This window comes from Sinocyclocheilus grahami, unplaced genomic scaffold (genome assembly GCF_001515645.1).
Source record: "Sinocyclocheilus grahami isolate Dianchi unplaced genomic scaffold, SAMN03320097.WGS_v1.1 scaffold334.1, whole genome shotgun sequence".
Taxonomy (NCBI): Eukaryota; Metazoa; Chordata; class Actinopteri; order Cypriniformes; family Cyprinidae; genus Sinocyclocheilus; species Sinocyclocheilus grahami.
Genome location: NW_015505513.1, coordinates 45,144 through 67,367, shown reverse-complemented (window position 1 = coordinate 67,367; position 22,224 = coordinate 45,144). Strand labels below are relative to the sequence as shown.

At 35.8% G+C, this 22,224-nt stretch overlaps 1 protein-coding gene across 1 annotated transcript in view; it reads left to right on the top strand.

Annotated features, from left to right (window-relative positions):
• The window catches only part of dachc (dachshund c), a 58,828-nt gene that overhangs the window by 33,619 nt on the left and 2,985 nt on the right, over window positions 1–22,224 (top strand). Inside the window, exons 4-9 of the mRNA XM_016295318.1 lie at window positions 4,421–4,593; window positions 7,139–7,274; window positions 8,459–8,593; window positions 18,120–18,265; window positions 18,338–18,485; window positions 21,617–21,760. Of these exons, the coding sequence (XP_016150804.1) occupies window positions 4,421–4,593; window positions 7,139–7,274; window positions 8,459–8,593; window positions 18,120–18,265; window positions 18,338–18,485; window positions 21,617–21,760 (882 nt within the window). The remainder of the gene's footprint in view (window positions 1–4,420; window positions 4,594–7,138; window positions 7,275–8,458; window positions 8,594–18,119; window positions 18,266–18,337; window positions 18,486–21,616; window positions 21,761–22,224) is intronic.

The window sequence follows — 22,224 nt, the reverse complement described above, 5'->3', positions numbered from 1 at the left end:
AGATAATGTAAATTATTCCTGTGATTGCGAAGCTGAAGTTTCAGCATCATTACTCCAGTCTTCAGTGTCACATGATCCTTCAGAAACCATTCTAATATGCTGATTTGGTGCTCAAGTAACATTTCTTATTATTACAAATGAAAACGCCTGTGCTATTTTAAAAAACTGTGATATATGTGTTGTTACTTGAATAGAAGTCATCTTCCATACTTGAGCACTATCTAGTACTTAATATTTAAAGATAACATTAACAGGTGTTAATAAAAATACACAAAATGAAATATTTGTCTTAGTTAATTAGTTGATTAAAATAATAAAATTGACTCACATTGACATGTCTCCCTAATATGAGTATATTTTCAGTAAAATGACCATACACAGATTTTGTTTCTATGATTGTGCTTTAATAATGTGTATGTGTTTTTGTGCACATGTTTTTTCCACAGACTCTCTCTCTGTTGTGTGTGTGTGTGTGTGTGTGTGTTTTGGATTACATGCAGCAGATGCCTGATGCTCATTGTAAACACAAATAATCACAAGCAGCTGCCTCTCTGAGTCTCTGTGTGGCTGTGGGTGGCAAAAGTGTGTGTATGTGTGATGTTCTCTGTCTTGAGCACTCAATAATTCTACTGCGTGTTCCTCTGACCAGACAAACAGTGGGAGTGTGGGAGAGCACACTGCCTGTTAATACTTCCTTCTCCAATTTTGCTCTGAGCAAATCTTATATTCTGTATTAAGAGTTAATTTTGAGCTCAATTTTTTTCTTTTCTCAGCCATAGATCATCTCATCTCTCACAGCCAAAGACTGAAATTTGTATCCTCCCAAGTTCTTTTCATCTACATATCAAAATATCTGCGCCTTCATTTACTTTCCCCGAACGAGGCCCCAAAAGCCTTCAAGGGCCTCACCAAATAAGCCCTTTTTCCATCTCTCTTTTTATCCCTCTCTCTTCCCCACTGCGGTTGTTGATGCTTGTTTTGTGATTATTTCCATAAGGGAAGTAACTCAACAGTAAGCACATGGAGGCATCATTAATTTAATTAAAGGAGAAATGAGACTTCCGGTTTTCCATACTCCCCTCCCCCACCCCCTGCTGACGGGAATGTGGAAATTACTCCATGGTGTCTAACCACTACAAAGACCAGACCTAAACGCACAGACTAAACACCTAGACCACAGCTGCTTACTGGCAACGGCACCTTTGTCTGGGAAATAAAGCTACTGTTTTATATACGGCTGTCAGGCTGGAACACGTTAAATGCCTTTAATGGGGAAATTGAGAAAACAAATAGTCTTATCGTAGGTTAATATTTAATCTGAGATATTGTAGTGTGTGAGAAATAGAAGTGGGATCAGTGCTGTCAGGCCAGCAAATGCTTATCAGATGTATGTGTCACAGATAGAGTCTCTTCCTTTCTCACACACCTGCCGGTGGTCTCTGTCTCAGGGGAGGTTGGCCTGAGGAAAAGAGAGCTGCTGCGTTACTTACCTGCAGGGGTTACAGCACATGAGCAGACACTTTTATGGCTGAGATTAAAGTAGCAATAAAGAGGAAAGGGTTTCCAGTAACACTAGGAAAATCGGAAGCCTCATTTCTGTGTATAATTCATCTAACTTTTGAAGTTTTTTGTTTTTATTTTTTAATCTGTTGCATAGGCAAACCTACAGGAAAATGTAGATATTTAAACAAAAGGAGAGGATTTTGAGCAAACAGTAATTCTACTGAAATACCAAAATGCCTTAACATAATTGGTCACATTCCAAGAATAGGGTATAAAATAAGGCAGAATGAGTAACAAGGTTGCACGTATAACTAGACTGCAAATTTCAAATGGACTCAAAAGGGGATATCTAGTACCAAATGTTAGTTTATAGTTATTGATAAACTTGAGAGTTGTTTGAACATTTGAGAGTTGTTTGATAATTTTTCTTACAAAAACTTGGGTCGCTGAGCGAAATGTTTGAAAATAAGGAATTCAGTCTACACTATATTAATTATGAAGACATTAAGAAAATTAGAGATTTTTTACTGGTTGAAATGATGTTATAAATGTCACAGTTTAAGGAATGTTACTTTTTTTGTATTAGGGGAAATCATACCTTGCTGGGTTATGTGTGATATTTTTAAATCTGAAGGTTTTTTTTTTCATTCATTCATTTATTTATTTGTTTATTTATTCATTTATTTTAATATTTAAGCAATTGTTTTATTACAATGCAATGTCAAATTTGTGACATTGTTACATGATTTTAAATATTAGATGCAGTTGAAAAGGGATAAGACTGGACTCAGTCTCAAGTCCATCTTAAATCTGAGTCCAAAACCATATTTTATATGACTTGTCAAATCCAAGTCCAGGCCAAGTCCAAATACTCTTGAAAATATTGGCTTAGACTCAGACTTGAGACTTGAGTCTAGTTTTTTCCAGACTCCAGTATACAACAATCACTTTTGATAAGGGACAGGCCATAATAACAAATTTAGGGACACTTTGTATGTGTTTAAAATGTGCTGTTTTTGCTGATGTTTCTCGTTTGAATCCTTTCCAGGTGTTGTGTTGTTCTGTCGTTCTCCACATCATTTTACGCAACAGTTTCGTGCCCAATTTTGTACCAAGATCCCTGTTGTGTTTGGATTTATCCAGCCGAGTACTTGGCTCCTTCCCAGCCCTGTCATTAGACTTCTTTTGTTTCCTTTCCTCAGCGTTCACTTGTTTTGTTTCTCCTTTTTTATTAAACGCTAAATATTTATACAATTTGCAACTTCCTGTCAAAATCATTTGCACACCCACAATAGCTCGGACTCAAGTGCACAATGGCAACTGCTGCGGGGGGATATTTTAAAAATGGCGCACCTCCAATTTCTTTTAGCCCTGGGCTCTTTTGTTTTAGGTAAATAAAGATTGAAAGCTCTTTGTGAGTGATATCGGCCACCATGTGTTTGAGAAACTGGCCTCAGTGGCACTGCGGCGTTAACAGACGCTTGCGGATCGCATTGTTATTCTTTTTGCAGCAGAAGCTGAGACGTAGGCCCCTTGAGATACGGATGAACGGTGACGGATGTTGATGCATTTGGCTGAGTTCCAGTCTCATTCAAATGTGTCTTTTTGGATGCGGAGGGGCTTTAGTGTTTCCATGCCACTTTGGCCCTTTCCCGAATGCGCTTAGAAGGCCATATATTGCTCCTATCAGCATTTCCTAGCGTAATATGGCAGTTTAAATTCCACTTGAAAAGGCGAATGCGCGGATGGCACTGTCGTTTTGACTTTAAGAATATTAGTGACGCCTAAAGCGAAGAAGACGGAGCATGTTCTTGGCATGTGCTTGTGCTTGGCTCAGATCCCTTTTCCATCCATACATCAATCTCCTCGGCACTCAATGGCTTTCTTTGATCTTCCTTTCACTTCCTTTCTGTCGCCCGATCACCATGACTGATCTGCGTGTCATCTGTTTCATGAAAATCAGGGGCTTTTTTTCTCTCTCCGCCTCTGACTAAAAATGTCATGACGAAAGGAAGGAGAACTTTCATTTGTCTCTGTGGCAGAGAGGTGACCTCTGACCCCCAGAGCTGCCTGGTATTTGGTTGAAAAGCAGAGGGAGATGGAAGGTCTTGAAAACTATCACCTCCAAAGGGCTCATCATCTCCTGGCCTTCCTTCTCATCATCTGCCGCGAGTATCAACCCTAGTGAATCCATTACTACGAGGCCAACACAGTTCAGGAGCTTCTCTTAAGGCGACTGATGGGAAATGAAAAAGTCTTTGAGAGAGAAACTGCCGAAATGTCCTCTCTCTCTGTCTCTCTTTCATCCTTCGCTTTCAAAGTGGCGGCGGTGTATGGGCGGCCGCAGAGTGGCTGACTGTAACCTTACGCCCTGACCTGTTCAGTTGTGAGAGGATCTATTTCTTTTTTCTGCCGTTATTCCTCTCTGGAGAATATCCTCTCACATTCCTATAAAGCATAACACTGTTAGAGTGCTACGAGGGATTGGATCAGCACACTAAAACAAGCAAAACACCGGTCACACAGCAGGCGTATGTACTGCAGTCTTGCTGTCACGTAGCTTGTTGTGCTACAAATAGAGTGTGTGGTCTAATTTATCACGGGGTTGTTATGTATGAAGACGTTTGCAGCAGTCTGAGAAGCAGCTAATTGCTTTGAGGTACAGACTCCAGCAGCTCTTGTTATACTTGTAGACATGCTGTGCCATAATGGCACATCTTTAAAAGAGAGCTCTAACAAATTTCATAACGTGATGCATCATAATTTGGAACTATTTACAAGATGTTTTCCCTTACAGTGCTTCTTAGTATCCTCAAACTGTTGGTGCAGCATGTGTTATTTTAATGAGTTTATGCAGAAATACGTATTAGATTATAGTTATGGATGATTAATTAAGGTATAATTCTTTTCTGTACAGGTTTGGAACTTCCATTCATGATGATGCCACATCCCTTGATTCCAGTCAGTCTGCCTCCTGCCTCGGTCACTATGGCAATGAACCAGATGAACCATCTCAGCACTATTGCCAATATGGCAGCTGCTGCTCAGGTCCAGAGTGTCCCGTCCAGAATGGTGACGTCAGTTATAAAGGTACAAGGACACAAACTGTACATACAGTTCTTAAGAAATTTAAAGGGAAAGTTTACCCAAAAATGTACATTCTGTCATCAATTACGTTAATTAGTTTCATATTGTTCCAAACCCATGAAACTTTTGTTCATCTTTGATAGAGAAATAAGGTATTTTAAAACCTGAGAGATTTCTGTTCCTTCACCTATACGGAAATGTGATATATGACATGTATTGGCCTATATCAAGCGTGAAATATGTTAACTATAAGGCCATATATAATTTTCACATACGTACGTTCTCTGGGTGAATATATAGGTTTATATAGGTTTGTCTTTTATATTTACTTATTTAGTACCAACATGTATTGAGGGGTTTTAGATGGATATGACAAATATGTCCTAAAATGTTTTACACATACATAAACATACATATTTACTGGCTATATATATATATATATATATATATATATACGTATATGGAATTGTTTCAGTTTCTAATAGGTTCCATATATGTTTCTACTTCGTACTTTACACTATATTTCATACATGAAAATTTAACTTATGTACATTTGCTTGTCAAGCTATTTAGTCCCAGTCTTCTTAAGAGACATGATTGCTTCATAAAATGAACAGATTTAAATTATGCTTTTATTCACAGAATAAACATTGATCAGCACACATATATAGAGCACATAAAAGCAAATAAAGGTCAAATGTGCTTGTGTCACACGCGAGAACAAACCTCAAAAATATGTTCATCAATTTTTTGTGGATTTTTTAAAATCAAGAATTATAACACATTTTTCATACAAGAACACCTCACAGTGACCATAGTGACTGAAATGTTATTTGGAGTGTAGTGCACTAGTTGTTTAGACTACGTTTGTGGTGCTTTTATAGTGCTTGCAGTATAAAATAAAATTATAAATTGAATGGAAAAGATCAATGAAAAAATCCTTCTTTTTTTTCCTGTATTCCACAAAAAATAAAATAAAAGCATTCTGGTTTGGAATGAATAAAAGTGAATAAATAATGAACGATTTTGTTAACACTTTACAATAAAGTTCCATTTGTTAACTATATTTAATACATTAATTAACATTAACTAAGAATGAGCAATACATTTGTTAAATTATTTATTAATCTTTGTTAATGGTAGTTAATAAAAATACAACTGTTAGTCCATGTTAGCTCAGGTCCATTAAATAACTTTAACAGATACAACTTTTGATTTGAATAATGTATTAGGAAATGTTGGGCTCAATCAACATGAAGATTTTTCATCGTTAGTTTATGTTAATTAATGTAGTTAACAAACAAATGGAACCTTCATGTAAAATGTTACCCAGATCTGTTCATGTTTTGAGTGAAGTATTGGCATAAAAGAAAAATCTATAATTTTGACCCATACAATGTATTTTTGGCTATTGCTACAAATATTCCTCAGCGACTTAAAGGGTTAGGTCACCCAAAAATGAAAATTAGCCCAAAATCCAGTCAGAGTTATATTAAAAATGGTCTTTGATCTTTCAAGCTGTTTCATGGCACTCAGTGGGTGTTGCATGCATCAGTCCAAAAACACTTAATTAAAATGCGCCCATCCATAAAAAAAAAGTGTCTCACACAGCTCTGGGGGGTGGTGAACAAAGGCCTTCTGTATCGAATCGATGCTATTTTTTAAGAAAAATATCCATATTCAAAATGTAATAATCACTTGAATGTGGCTTGCGCTCACTGTTGTACACTGGAAGCAGTTCCGGAGTAATGACGTATGAGGTCAGCTTTGCGCATGCGCCGCTCAGAAGTGACGCTCACGGAAGCGCAGGAGAGAGATAAAAACAAAACAATGGTCACTAATTAGAAGTACAAAACGAGGATTTGTAAAGAAGAATGTCAGAGGATTTCGATATAAGCCAAGAGAAGAACAATGAGGAAATTGTGCTGACTACTGAAAAGCCAAAAGGTTTTCCTTTGCTAAAGTAAGGAAACTTTGCTTCCTTTGCTCCTGTTAACAAACGTTGGTTTTCACGAGACTCACTGGCGCATGCGCAACGCTGACCTCATAGGACATCCGCCCAGAACTGCTTCCAGTGTACAACAGTGAGCGCAAGCTAGATTAAAGTGATTATTACATTTTGAATATGGATATTTTTCTTACAAAAACGCATAGATTCGCTACAGAAGGCCTTTGTTCACCTGTGAGACACTTTTTTGTTTATGGATGGGCACATTTTATTTAACTTCTTTTGGACTGATAAATGCAACATTCGCTGAGTGCCATGAAACAGACAATTTTTGGATTTGTCTGAAAGAAGAAAGTCATATACACCTAGGATGAATTGGGGAGTAATTTATGGGCTAATTTTCATTTTTGGGTGAACTAACCCTTTAAAACTGGTTTTGTGGTCCAGGGTCACATATTTCTTCTTCACACAGTGTACTATTTAGAACAGTATTTAAATTTCACAGCAGAGAAAGTTCTTCTGCAATTATTTAGAATTTATTACAGTTTTATCTCAAATATATGACAGATTATAATGACTAATGTTTGTGTTCACTATCAGGAGCGAGTTCCAGACAGCCCGTCACCTGTCCCCTCTTTGGATGATGGCCGCAGGTCAGGGAGCCACTTATCCTCCAGACAGAGCAGCAGCGTGTCCAGCTCTCCTGCGCTCACAGAGAGCTCTTCTGACCGGCCGCGTACGTCTGCTTGACTAATAAAAGTCTTGTCTTTTGTTTTATTCCTCAATGTCTTATTACAAAGTCTACATTGCATATAACTTCAAGATTTTAGTTGTCATTGGAGTCATGTTCGCTGTAATAATATGTATACTTCTACATTTTCATTTCTGCCTGTATCCTCTCATATGGCTTAAACCAAACGTACTATTTCAGCAGAGTTTGATCCCTGAGCACTTAGCACTATGCTCTCACGATAATGTGAAGCTACACATATAACCTTACAAATGTGCTTTTAGAATTAAGAATAAGGTGATATCACAGAATCTACTAAAAGCAAAGCCATCAGAGCAGTTCATGTGCTTTGCTTTAACCGGAACTAAAACTATGCAATTACAGATAATGCTCTCTACTTTTTTCAGTCTGTGATCAGAGACATTATAAATCTTACCCAAGATATCGGATGTCAGTGGTATGATATAATTTGGAAGCAGTATGTGTTTTAAATCCTATTTTTGACCAAACTTAAGTTCAAATCTTGTAATCTTTTTTTAGGCTTTTTGAGATAATATTATCTAATTTTATTTTGTTAAGAGTTTTTAAAGCTTTTTCAGTACAAGATATGAGTGAGCCTTTCATTATTGAATTAAAACATCACACACTTCCATTCAAAAGTTTGGGATCGGTATGATTTTTTAATGTTTTTGAAAGAAGTAATATGCATGCCAAGGCTCTGTTTATTTGATCATAATTAGTATTGAAAACAATACTATCGTGAAATATTATTCTAATTTAAACTAAATGTTTTCTACTGTATTTGAATATATTGTAGTTTATGATGCAAAGCTGAATTTTCAGCAGCCATTACTCCAGTCTTCAGTGTCTCATGATCCTTCAGAAATCATTGTAATATGCTGATTTGCTGCTCAAGAAACCTTCCTTATGTTAAAAACTACTTCATATTTTTGTGGAAATCTTTTATAACATTATAAAAGTCTTTTCTCTCACTGTTGATTAATGTAATGCATCCTTGCTGAATAAAAAAACTTTTAAATGTTAATGTACATTTTCACAAAAACATATACAGTAAATTTAAAACTGTATTGAACAAATGTTATACCTACTACAGTACAATGGAACATTGGGCTTCACTGGTCAGTCTTTTGTTTGTAAAATCTGTTTATATGCCCCTCCTTTCCCTTTAGATTTACTTCAGAATGGTCTTTCTCTTGGCCACGCCTTGTTGGGCCTGTCTCCAAGTGCACCACCAGGACCAAAAGAGGGGGATCTGGCAACCCATGACACAGGCCATGTAACAAAGAGGGCTTCTACAGAAAAAGGTTAGATGCCGGTAATATTGCATGCTGTGTTGAATAGAATTTGCAAGGGAAAGCCATTCTACTTCTAAATATATCCTATTATATCATTCTAAATACATCCTATTGAATAATATTTTATTACTTTTATTAAATAGCATCATGAGATGTCAAAGTTTACAAACATTATCTTTTGTCGTAATAAAACATGGCTGTTTTATCATATTTTACTGATTATACAGATTGTATGCATTAGAAAATAATTACTTAGGTTCCTCTAGTCTGAGACTGGGGAACAACCCAGATTATGACCGTTTAAACCGTACAAAAGTGCTCACTACATTACAGTTCAACAAGGTCAAAACATTTAGCAGTGACTGCACTTTTACGGTTCTTCTATGTTATAAAAACACGTTTAGAATTACATAACAGAAAAAAAAAATGTCATGGAAAATGCAAGCATTTTTCCCAAACAGATTTAAAATTGTGTCTAATATTTTTCCTTTAGCTTAGCAGATCATTTATCAGCAGTGGTTTAGATTGACTGCAGGAAGTGATTGCTGATTCCGCTGATGTGTCACCTAATACTCAGTATATTTCATTTCTATTCATACATTAGTCTTGATGTGCATGCATATTCTGAGAAATCAATGAATACTCACACTCACGTTCTTTGAAAATGATCCATAGAAGTCGAAACGGCATGGTACTGTTTTGAAGGATCATGTGACACTGAAGACTGGAGTAGTGATGCTGAAAATTCAGTTTTGCATTCCAGGAATAAATTAGAGTACATTTAAAATATATTCACATAGATAACAGTTATTTTAAAGTGTAATAATATCTCACAATATTACTGTTTTTACTGTATTTTTTATCAAATAAAATGCAGGCTTGGTAACCAAAAGATAGCTCTTTTAAAAACATTAAAAAATCTTCCGACCCCCAAAGTTTTGAACCGTAGTGTACAGTATTTCTGGTGAAATACACCCATTAGTGTTAATCGCATCAACAAAATTACTGAAGATATTGTTAAAAAAAAATTGGGGATTTGTTAAGGATAAATGCAAATCATGATGCTATATCTGAGTTATTGTAATTAAAATATACTGATAATGATAATATAAAAACAGCAATATATAAATAACGGCAATATGCATTTACAATATGTTTTGAAGAATAAAAAGGATATTTTTGTCAAATGTCAAGACTATGACTAAAGCAAAGAATAAAATAAACACTACCCATTTGAATTCATGTCAGTGGCAGTCGACTGAATGATGCACAACGTTTGTTTAGTCTGAATTCACAGCTACTTCAGAAAGTCTATCAATGCAGAAAGATGCATTTTTAGAACCAAATAGTTTAGTTTTGGCATCAACCAGCAGGGTCTAATGGGGCTATGCTAACCAGCAAAACTCTTTACCACATTAACACATTAGATTCAGTTTGAAAGCATAGTGATGGTTTGCTCTTGTTATTGGGTGAATGGACTACATAGAAATGGCATCATGATGTCAAATTCGAGTGTGGAAATCCAAAGCCAAATGCTTCTTGAGCACGATAGTCTTTATTTTTGTTCAAAAATACAATTCACAAAAGGCTGCATAAATTCGAACAGTCAAGCTCACCGTCATAAAAACTATGTCCTGTCCTTTAACAAGTTTTGATTTTGAAGTTAGCCCCTTGGCACCAATTCCAGGCCTGCTGAGCTCTTGTGAAGTTTCGTTTCGAATTTTATGCATGCTGATTTTACGAAACTTCAAAAGTCAATGGCTCTTCCTTTGTAGAACATCATTCTAGACTCTCAGTCACTGCCAGGACTCCTTTACCAGTTACTAGACTGAAGGATAACTTCCACCTTCATGTTCCTGGAATTAATCTTTAGGGGCAGCACTGAAAGTGTGAAGATCAGAAGTTGTATCTCTTCTTTATGGCTTGTCAAAGTCTGAAAAGTTCAAAGACGAGTCCTTTATCCGCCTTGGAGCTTTTCAACCTTCATTCATTCTCTGCTCGCTCTCTTATGCTGACTGTGGAGGGCTTTAGCGGTGGACGCAGAAGTTCATTAGCCCAGGGAATCCAAAACAAGAGGGGAAAAAAGTGACCTTGGTTGAGGAGATACACTTATGATCTAACAGGCTGCCAGTATTTTTTGCTGGAAAGCAAGTGCACACACCCTAATAATTCAATGGAGGATCAATCAGATTTGAAGGCACAGGGAGAGATGGAGAAGAGAAAAGAGAGTAGTGCTAACTCAGCAATGATTGTCCCTCCGGGGCACCGTAGTTCAGCGGCACGGCGCAAGCTTCCTCCCGCTGAGTGCTCCGGCGGCCAACACTAATCACATTCCAGCAGACACCATGCTTTTAGGAACCCTAGAGTAGAGGGAAGGAGATCGGCAGTCGACGGTGAGCGAGAGCTGGCCGAAGTGGGAGACCGATTGTTTTCCTCTTTGAAACACCTTGAATGTGACAGAGACATCTCTCTTCTGCCAAGATGTGAAGATCAGATAGTGTGAGATTAAGATGCTTTGGTCAGCTAAGTGAATCCGCAGAGATAAGGGAGGGGTGAGTAAATCTAATCGGACCTTATCAGGCACAAGGGAAGGTGAGATTTTGAGCACCTACTTGTTTAAATGGATCCTGAGGTATATATATACTTTAAATACAGTATGGGCAAAGAGCTGGGCTAATGCATTTTTTAAAGCGAAGGACATTCAAGAACAAAAATACAAGAGATGCTTGGGGTTAAATGATGAGTCTTCCATTTAAGGAATGGAGGCCACTGTGCTCTTGGGAACCTTAAGTGCAGCAGAAATTTTTGACCTCATGGCAGTTTTTTTGACCTCATGATTTTCATTTGCTCTGACATGCACTGTGAGCTGTAAGGTCTTATATAGACAGGTGTGTGGCTTTCCTAATCAAGTCCAATCAGTATAATCAAACACAGCTGGACTCAAATGAAGGTGTAGAACCATCTCAAGGATGATCAGAAGAAATGGACAGCACCTGAGTTAAATATAAGAGTGTCACAGCAAAGGGTCTGAATACTTAGGACCATGTGATATTTCAGTTTTTCTTTTTTAATAAATCTGCAAAAATGTCAATAATTCTCTGTTTTTCTGTCAATATGGGGTGCTGTGTGTACATTAATGAGGAAAAAAAATTAACTTAAATGATTTTAGCAAATGGCTGCAATATAACAAAGAGTGAAAAATTTAAGGGGGTCTGAATACTTTCCGTACCCACTGTATATAAGGAAATGGGATGTACAGAAAGAAATAGATACAGACAGAACAATAGACTGACTGAAAGACTAGGAAAGATGTATAAACTTCAGTAAGGCTACTCAGTTTACCTGTGACATCATCTACAGACTGGTTGTGTATGATCTCACCACCCCAAAAATGAAAATGTTATCATCTTTTAATCACCCCCATGTCATTCCAAACCTGTGACATACTGTCTTCAGTGGAACACATGAAGACATTTTACAAAAGAATGTGGACTGAGCTTAAAAAATGAAAAAAAAAAAGCTTTACATCACAGGAATAAAGTACATTTTACAATATGTTTACATAGAAAACTGTTATTTTAAATTATAAAAATGTTTCACAATACAGTATTACTGTATTTTTCATTTATAAATGCAGCCTTGGTGAGCAGAAGAGACTTCTTTCAAAAACATTTTTAAAAAATCTTACAGACTCCAAATTTCTGAACTTTTGTGTACTCATTGAGTCTTTGCATCCAAACACTAACTTTGAGTATGGAACAGACCAAAGTTTAAATTGTTCTTCACCTCAAAACACATGACATGCAGGGAAAACATAATGGCCATAAATTAATCATTTGTTCTTTAGGCAATTTATTAATTTAGTTCAATTGTGGCCACATTGTACTAATTTGTTTCAATCGTTTTAATTTAGTTCAATCATGGCCACAATTGAACTAAAAAGTGAACATATTATTAGGTTATTTTATTCATTTTGGTGCAGTTTTCACATGAAATGTGTACATTTTCAAAACTCTTGCAAGAATCCAAACTGATCACACTTGTAACACAGCTAGTCAATCTTTTAAAACCTAACTTATGTAACTGACATAAAATCCATAGTGTCATCAAAAGCTATGATATGACACTGCCATGAGGTTTCATGCTAAAACAGAGTTTACTGCCAATAAAGTAAATGTTGTCACTGTATCATATGAGTCTATATACCCTTTCAGGGTGACTCACAGTAATTTGCCAGTCTCTACCATGGCCTCTGTTTACAGTCCCACATGGCATACTGTAATGTAAAATTCTGTATTTGATGCCATCTGTCTTCCTCCTCTGGATGCGTCTCTGATCTATCTGACGGACGCATATTTATTGATAGTTTCATCTCTCTTGTACGCAATCTTACTCTATGCTTTATGTTCTCTCTCTCTCTCTCTCTTTCTGTTTACATTGCTTATACTGCAACAATAATTCATTATACTTTCTGGGAATGAAATGTTTACATAGATTAAACTTATTTTGTCTGTGAAAAGGATACTCTGTGATTTTGTGTTTTGCATTAATGCAATTGAAGGCATGCTGAACAAAATGCATTTTTGATGAAAACCAATTAATTAAACAACAAATTAAATCTTTTAAAAAGGTGTCATATTATGCTTCTGAACAATTATGGAATTGCTATTTACTGTAACATAATCAGGCCCATACAGTCAGATTACTTTATAATGCCATAAATGGTGCAGTGAAATAATTAAAGGGACAATCCCTCTGGAGAATTTGCTAAAGGGAACAATGGCGAGAACATGCCTTGCTACCTGTCAAACCATCAACCTTTCAACCTGAGTTTTAACACTTACATCACACAATAACAAATGTATTAAACAGAAACTTTTATCATTGCAGTGGAACATGTCCAGTTGTCTATATGTAGTCAATCTCCGGATATAGTTTAACAACCCTAATGATTTTGAAGTTATTCTTTTCGGTGCAGACTTGCTATAGCAGTTCAATAATTTTGAACTTGCATGCCCTACCCTACAGTATATAATTGTAATGCCAACGCCATATGGCAGTACAGTATTATGCTAATAGATCAGCTGTGTTAGAACAGAAAGTCACCTTTCTTTGACTTCCCTGCTGACATTTTTTATTAGCATACACAGGGCTGGTTATTACCACTACAGAACTGTGGATACCTGCGTAAACCCCATGCTTTAATACAGCCTTACAAAACGAACAGAGTCCATCTGGTCTCACTGTGAAAATGTATTAAAACAGCTTTGATAGGTGCAGTAGTGGAGCCCTAGGCTAAAGAAATAGTCTAATATTTTTCATTTATTTTGCTGGAGAAACCCTATAGGTGTAGGTATAAAAAACCTCAATCTTGGCCAGCTTGTATATTTACATTGGTAAGTATTTCTGCAATTTAAAAAAAAAAATGGTTACCTTAAAATGACATAAAAATGAACTCATTTAATTTAGGTCAAAAATATAATTTATACTACAAAAGTGTTGTGCTGTCACTGTTGGTCTGCATCTGTGGTGTGAATTGACCTTAAGATAAAGAATTACAGTCCATTATTTGTTAATTAAACAGAATTCTGCTGTCAAATTGTCATGATTTCAAATTTCATAAATGGCAGCTATTTATATTAGGTGTAAAAACATGTAAATAGTGTAAGTAAAAAAATAAATAAAAAACAGTGGTAAATACTGTCCACATCAGGTATAAATAGCAACAAATAGCATCTTGTTTAGATAAAGTGCAAATACTAATTTAAAGAAATTTATAATTTTTATTCATCAAGGATCAACTGATCAAAAGTGACAGTAAATACTTCTACTTTGTACCATAAATTCAAATCAATGCTTTTTTAAAACATTTTATCAAAGAATCATGAAAAAAATTAAATATCATGGTTTCCACAAAAATATTAAGCTATTAAATATTAATCAGCATATTAGAATGATTTCTGAAGGATCGTGTTGAAATAAAGTGTTTAAAAATATATTGCAATAGGAAATAGTTATTTTAAATTGTAATAACGTTTAACAATATTACTGTTTTTACTGTATTTTTAATCAAATGAATGCAACCTTCATGTGCATACGAGACTTCTCACTGAGAATCCCACTGACCTCAAACTTTTAACTGATAATACATAAATAGCATATGCTATTTTTACTGAAGTTGTTTTTTTTTTAGCATTGATAGGCAGAGTTAGTAAAAACAGCCATGGTTGCCTGTTTGTGTTCTTAAATACACTGCCGGGAATAATACAGCAATGTGCATATAATTGATTTAGTACTGAATATCAGACTGTAATTTTCCACCAAATTAAGATAAAAATCAAAAATTAAAATATGAAATGATGTGTGATTCATAAAGATTAAACCAAGGTTAATTAAAGATTAAGATCATATTGGTAAAGTGGCAGAGATGAGAGATGAGAGGAGGAGTAAGATGAAATCGCCCGATCGAGACTGTTAGTTCTGGATAGTAGCAGGAGGACCCATACATTAGCAAACTCTTTGAAGTGAGTGACAATGACAAGATCAAGGCTTCAGCCTGATCAAAAACAATGGATCTGCAGCCTCTTCCTGTGCTTGAAGTGCTTTGGTCAGTGCTCTCAGGTTTTTCTTCGTTTTAAGCCGTCTGATGACATGGGATTGTTGTAATGGAGAAGTTATTGTCACAAAGGGATACACAAGAAAGTTTTTTTGAGAATCCTCTATATCTCAGCTTTATATATCTCTTATAATATTGGCCAATATTACAAAAGACACAGTGCTGCTCTTGAGTCACCAGTAATATGTTACAGGCACAATATGTAATTTTTTGCCACTAGAGGGCGCGTATTCAAAACAAACAAAGAAACAAAGGCGTAGTTTGATGACGCAGTGACTGAGTGTGGAATCATGGGAGTTGTGGTCTTCATCCCCACAGCCGAAGCAATCCGATGGGACTCGGGCAGAAATCCTGTTCATGGATGAGCTAATGATTTATTAACGTAGTAGAATGAAGCAGGGTGAGGCTGAAAGCCGGCGAAGCTAAACGAGGCCGCTGAACGAGCGCGACACACGGCTCGAAAGCAGCGGAGCTTTTATTATGCCACAGTCGACCGCTTCCGCTCCTTCCGGAAAGCAGCGGAAGTAAGCAGCGCTGTTTTATCATACTAGATACATTTGAACGTTCTGTTATAATGCTACTCTGTGCGGTCGTCACCGGTCTATTAAAGAGCACAACATATTAAAGCGGTGTTTCCATGTTTACTACAAAACAAAACCTGGAAATCGAGGGGTTATAATGTCATTAGCAGGTGACACAGTGACACTATGGACACGGTCCGTGTCACTAGTTAAAATTGCTTATTTCTCTGGATTTAAACATTCTTCGAAACATTTGGGATAATGTAAGTACTGTAAGTACTTAACAGTAAGTAACTGTTCTAGTGGTTTTTGGATATTTTAATACATTTTTTTTACATATTGTGCCTTTAAATACCGCTGTGACTAAAAGCTGAGAACAGATTTAGAGCCATTAGATAGTGGGAGGAAGTTAAACCAGATTTATTTCCAGACCACAAACCAGTGTGTAGTGGCTCATTGAAAGTAAATTGATTTAACTAAAGACATTGCTGATTCTCCACAGCTGAATGGACTGAAATATAAAGAAAGAAATATTCACAGAGTGCACTAGAAAAAAAGTATCATTGATGTGTAATGAGTATGACCTTGAATCATTAGGATGCTAGCGTTCTGCTCTCAAGACTCTCTCAAGAATGTGGAGAATCAGTGTGATTTCAGAGAAGAACTAAAACATACTTGAAATATGGAGAACTTGCAAACGTGTTTTCCAAAATATCTACACATTTGTGAATATTTGTGAACAAAAATAAGTGTTTTCACTTAAAGCTGCATTTAAAAATACAGAAAAAAGGTAAAATTGTGAAATATTATTCCGATTTAAAAATAACTGTTATATATTGTAATATATTTTAAAATGTAGTTAATTCCTGTGATGAAAAGCTGAGTTCTAAAATGCTGATTTGCTGCTCAAGAAACATTTATTATTATTATTGTCAATGTTGAAAACTGTTGTGCTGCTTCATATTTTGTGGTAGACTGTTTTTCAAGATTCTTTGATAAATAGAAAGTTAAAAAAAGAACAGCATTTATATAGAATAGAAATATATGTAATGATCAATTAATTGCATCCTCGCTGAAGTATTAAAAAGTATTAAAATGGAAAGTATTTAAAAAATCTGGTCACACTTTATTTTAAAGGAGACATATCATGCCTCTTTTTACAATATGTAACATGAGTCTCTGGTGTCCCCAGAATGTGTCTGTGAAGTTTCAGCTCAAAATACTCCACAGATCATTTATTATATAATTTTGAAAATGCCTATTTTGAGTGGAAGCAGAAACACGCTGTTTTTCGAGCCTGTTTCTTTAAATGCAAATGAGCTGCTGCTCCACGCCCCCTTTTCCAGAATTGAGCTGCGCCATTACAGCTCAGACCTGCTAAAATCATCTGTTTTGGTTCTGATTATCATGTTTATTGTGCTGAAATCATGCTTTTTAAACCATATGAGTTTAAGCCTCTGATATACAGTTTTCTGAGTGCACACATCCGAAGCACACGGACAGAAAGCGGCTGTCACAGCATGTGAGTAGCCTACTAAACTAAGTTCTCATTCACACACAAGTTTACGTAAAAAAACACACGTGTTAGAAAAAACAGTCGGTTATGTCTGTGAAGGTAAACTGCTGGGAAATAAATTGCATATTTATTTAAGATCTGTGTGGCAGCAGCAAAATACATTAAATAAATCAATAAATCCACTGCTCTCTTGTGTCCTCTGAGGCTGGGACTCTAAATAGTGTTCTGTGCTCGTCTGTGCAGCCAAAGACAGAAGAGTAGCATGTTTTGCTCAAACTTTCGCCATGGCATTAGAACTAGTACACCATTGTCGCTTGCGAAAACCCAATAACGGCGCCGTGGGTGTAAACTTACAGATTAAGGGGCGGTAATATTATAATGAGATCCCTTTGCCACGTCACCATGACGCGCTCGTTTTCTCAGACACTTGCAGAAAAAGGCTTCCCAAAACAAAGTTACTGGGTTAATCTTTTTCACGTTTCCTTGGTTGGTAGATGCACTGGGGACCTGACTGTAGCACTTAAAACCTGGAAAAGTCAGATTTTCATGATATGTCACCTTTAAGGTCCAATTCTTGCGAATAACAAACCATTAACTATGACTGTTTTCTCAATAAACTCCTAAATTGGCTGCTTATTAATAGTTAGTAAGGTAGTGGTTAAATTTAGGTATTGGGTAGGATTAGGGATGTAGAATATGTTCATGCAGAATATGTGCTTTATAAGTACTAATAAACAGCCAATATGTTAATAATAGGCATGCTAATAAGCAACTAGTTAGTACTGAGAATTGGTTCCTATACTATAATGTTGCCAGAAATCTGACTAACCACAAATTTGTTATTTAAAGGTTATTAATGTGCTGTTTTTTTTATAATGACAGAAGAAAATGTCTTGTGTACACCGACATCTCGAGACAGCTATGAGCGAGTGTCTCATTCTGGGCCAACATTACCGCCAGGATTCCCTGCTCCACTGCTCTTTCCTGAAGGCCTGTCCTCCATAGAAACCCTTCTCACCAATATACAGGTATATAAAATTTCAAAATATTTAGTGTAAAGATTCACACTGCAAATCTGAAGCCCATTTCCTCTCTTCCAGGGTCTGTTAAAGGTGGCTATCGATAATGCACGGGCACAAGAGAAGCAGGTCCAGCTGGAGCGCACAGAGCTGAAGATGGAGCTGTACAGAGAGAGAGAGCTGCGAGAGACGCTGGAGAGACAGCTCTGCGTCGAGCAGAAAAACAGAGGTGATTATTAGCTAATCTGAGAACAGTCTGCACACAATGCTTTGTTTAAGAAGTGGGTTTCTCTGCAGACCCCTGCTCAGGTCAGATCTGAGTGTCCCAGTGAGCACATGTACACTACCAAGGCTTTTATTCAGCAAAGATGCTTTAATTTGATTGACTTCAAAAGTGACAGTTAAGTATTTCTCAAATAAATGCTGTTCTTTTGGACTTTAAATGCAGAATTAATTTGAATGAACCTGAATTAATTTATCATGGTTCATGTGACACATTAAAAAATCTAGTAACTTTAGATTAGGAAATAGATATTCGCAATTAACTAAGAGTTTTCTCTCAATAAACTCCTAATTTGCTGTTTATTAATAGTTAGTTAAGGTAGTTGTTAAGTTTAGGTATGGGATCTACAGTAAAATATGGTTATGCAGAAAAAGGCATTAATGTGTGCTTTATAAGTACTAATAAACAACTATGATTGTACTATGCATGCTAATAACCAACTAGTTAATAGTGAGAACTGGTCCCTAAAATTAAGTGTTACAAAAAATATATTTTTATTTAAAAAAAAAAAATTTTTGTTTGTCACCAAGATGTATATTCTGTGTGTTAAACTCTTCTGATTAGCAATACATTGTTACATATCCCATTTCATAAGTCAGTTGGACATTTGACTATTTTTGATGTTTAAAGGAATAGTTCACCTAAAAATGCTTTTACTGTGTTTTACATCTGTGTTTCAACAGCATATGTGTAACATGAGGATAAATAATTAACTGAGCTTTCACTTTTGAGTGAACTGTTCCTTTAACATTTAGAATGTAGGTAAATGTGGGTCGGGGACATATTGCTGTTTTTAATTTATTTAATAAAAATGAATTAGTATTAATTTATTTAAATGAAGAATACAATTCATACATACATTGACAAAAGTTTGCATAAAATTAGTCTTGCACAAAAAATGCAGGAAAAAAGTCCATACGTTTCCTATAATAAATCAGATAATTTGACCTGTTTATGACAATGCAAAGTTAGTTCAAGTTGTAGCATGTCATGTGGTGCAACTTTCCAAAAATATGAACTAATAATTCATGATATTTGAATTAAAAAAGTATTGTTTATTTTTATTTTTTTACTTGAAAAATATATTTCAAATGTAAATGATTTAATGAGTAAGATTCAGTGAGCATTCACATGTATTCAGGGTGTAAGGCAAATGCAAATTACTTTTAAACACCACATATCCACAAAAATACAGTATAAACTTTTCTTCAAAATGGTATAAATGCTTTCCAATCCACATGAAACTTGAAACAAAATTTGCATATATTTTGAATGCATTTCTAAAAACCTAGTACCTTTCTTCATGGACATTCTTTTTTTTATCAGTGTTTGCTAGACGTTTGTGCAAAACAGAACACAATGCCATGGCAACACACATGTGCTATCAGCAAGTTTTCATGTTCACTATGCATGACTGATGATTGACAGATGTCTGCAAGATAAGCTGTTGCAAATTTAGTGATTCCACTCAAAATAAGGATTTAACAGGAAAAAGAGGTCTGTGCTTTCACATTTGAAATTGTATCTGCATTGAAAGAAGAGCTCATCTTCAGTTACATGTAATGTTGTCGGCCCACATCACAAAAACAAGTAAAACAGGTTCTCACATCTAACTGTCCATCACTTGAGCTTTCACATCATGTTTCCTAACAAATAAATTTACACTCAGTTTAATCTCTTAATCTTCTGTTCTCCAGAATGTACATACAGTCGTAGTCTACATAAATCAGAAACCTCCGAGACAGCTGTCATAAAATGGCGGAATCATTAAAAAAGGTGACAGGGCAACATGCACCATTAATGAATGTTGTTTAATTAGAGAGCCCCTCATCTCATATTCTCCTGTCGCCCGCATTGTGCTCCAGATAGTCATGTTACTGCAAATTCAGCACTTTCCTTCAGCCGCACACACACATACACGACACTGAGAATTACCCTTTGTAATTACAAGTACATATTATGATATTAGTGTGAATGATTTATTATCAGCGTAAACAGAATTGCCGTGTTAATATTCGCCGCATCACATTTGATGAGGATAATGAATCTCCTGCATAATTCATCAAATCACCTGGCTCTTCCATTAGTGAGAGATGTCTTTATACTCCAGCCAACTGACTTCGAATCGGTTTCTGTGTTTTATACCCAGTGGTCAGAGAACAGATTAAGAAGAAGAAGGTGGTTGGTCCTAGATCACTCACAGAGGAAAGACTCGCATCTATCAGACAGAAAGCGTTTTTTTGTTTTGTTTTGGGGGGTGTTTTCTGCTGACTGTGCTGTCTGAATTAAGCTCTTACTGCAAACTGGAAAATTAACATGTTCCACTGGGCTCCAGCCTAGTTTCACATTAGATGTGTGTTATATCAAACACAGTATTTAGTGAAAGGCTGAATAAGGGCATGTGGAACAGCTTTTCATAGTTTGCTATAATTACTGTTTGCTGTGATGTGGGATTTGATGTAATAATATTTCAATTATACAGTAGCATAAAGATTTCAAAGTCATTTTTCAAAGTTTAATGCAATAGCTATATAAGATATAGTAGATATAATACTATGAAACACACTACTGTTCAAACGTTTGGGGTTAAGTTCTTTTTTTATGTAAATTAATATTTTTATTAGTGTATTTTAGTTTTAATTTTAATTAAAGACCTTTATAACATTTTAAAACATTTCTATTTCAAATAAAAACTGTGCTTTTGAACTTCAATTCATCAAAAAAGTATCACGGTTTCCACAAAAAATATGAAGCAGCACAACCGTTTTCAACACTGATAATAATAAGAAATGTTTCTTGAGCAGCAAATCAACATATTTGACTGATTTCTGAAGGATCATGGAATGATGGCAGCTTTGCATCACAGGAATAAAGTACATTTTACAGCATATTACAATAGACAACAGTTATTTAAAACTGTAATAATATTTCACCTTTTTACTGTATTTCTTGTCAAGTAAATGCAGCATTTGCATATGATACTTCTTTAAAAACATTTTAAAAAATCTTAACATTTCCAAATTTTTGAACAGTAGTGTACATTCTTATTAGTTAATATTCTTATGTGCTTTTCTCAGCACTCATCCAGAAGCGGCTGAAGAAAGAGAAGAAGACCAAGAGGAAACTGCAGGAGGCTCTGGAGGTCGAGTCCAAGAGAAGAGACCAGGCCGAGCAGAACCTACAGCGGACGGCCTGCAGTGAGAGATCACCCACTCAAAACGGTTAGAAAGCACATCACATGACCACCACCCTTACCATTACAATCCCAGGTCTCCCAGGAAAGCCATGTGATGTGTAGTTACCGTTTTGACAGCTAAATAGATTATTATTTAGTATTATACAGTATTATACACTTTAAAATGTGTTTTATTGGTATTTGAAGAGTAAAAACAGACACATAAAGGAGACATATTATGCCCCTTTTTACAATATGTAATATAAGTCTCTGGTGTCTCCAGAATGTGTCTGAAGTTTCAGCTCAAAATACTCCACAGATCATTTGTTATAACATTTTGAAAATGCCTATTTTGAGTGGAAGCTGTTTTTCGGGCCTGTCTCTTTAAATGCAAATTAGTTGCTGCTCCCCGCCCCCTTTTCCAGAATAGAGCTGCGCCATTACAGCTCGTACCTGCTAAAAACATCTGTTTTGGTTCTGATTAGGGGTGTGCGATATTGACAAAAAAAT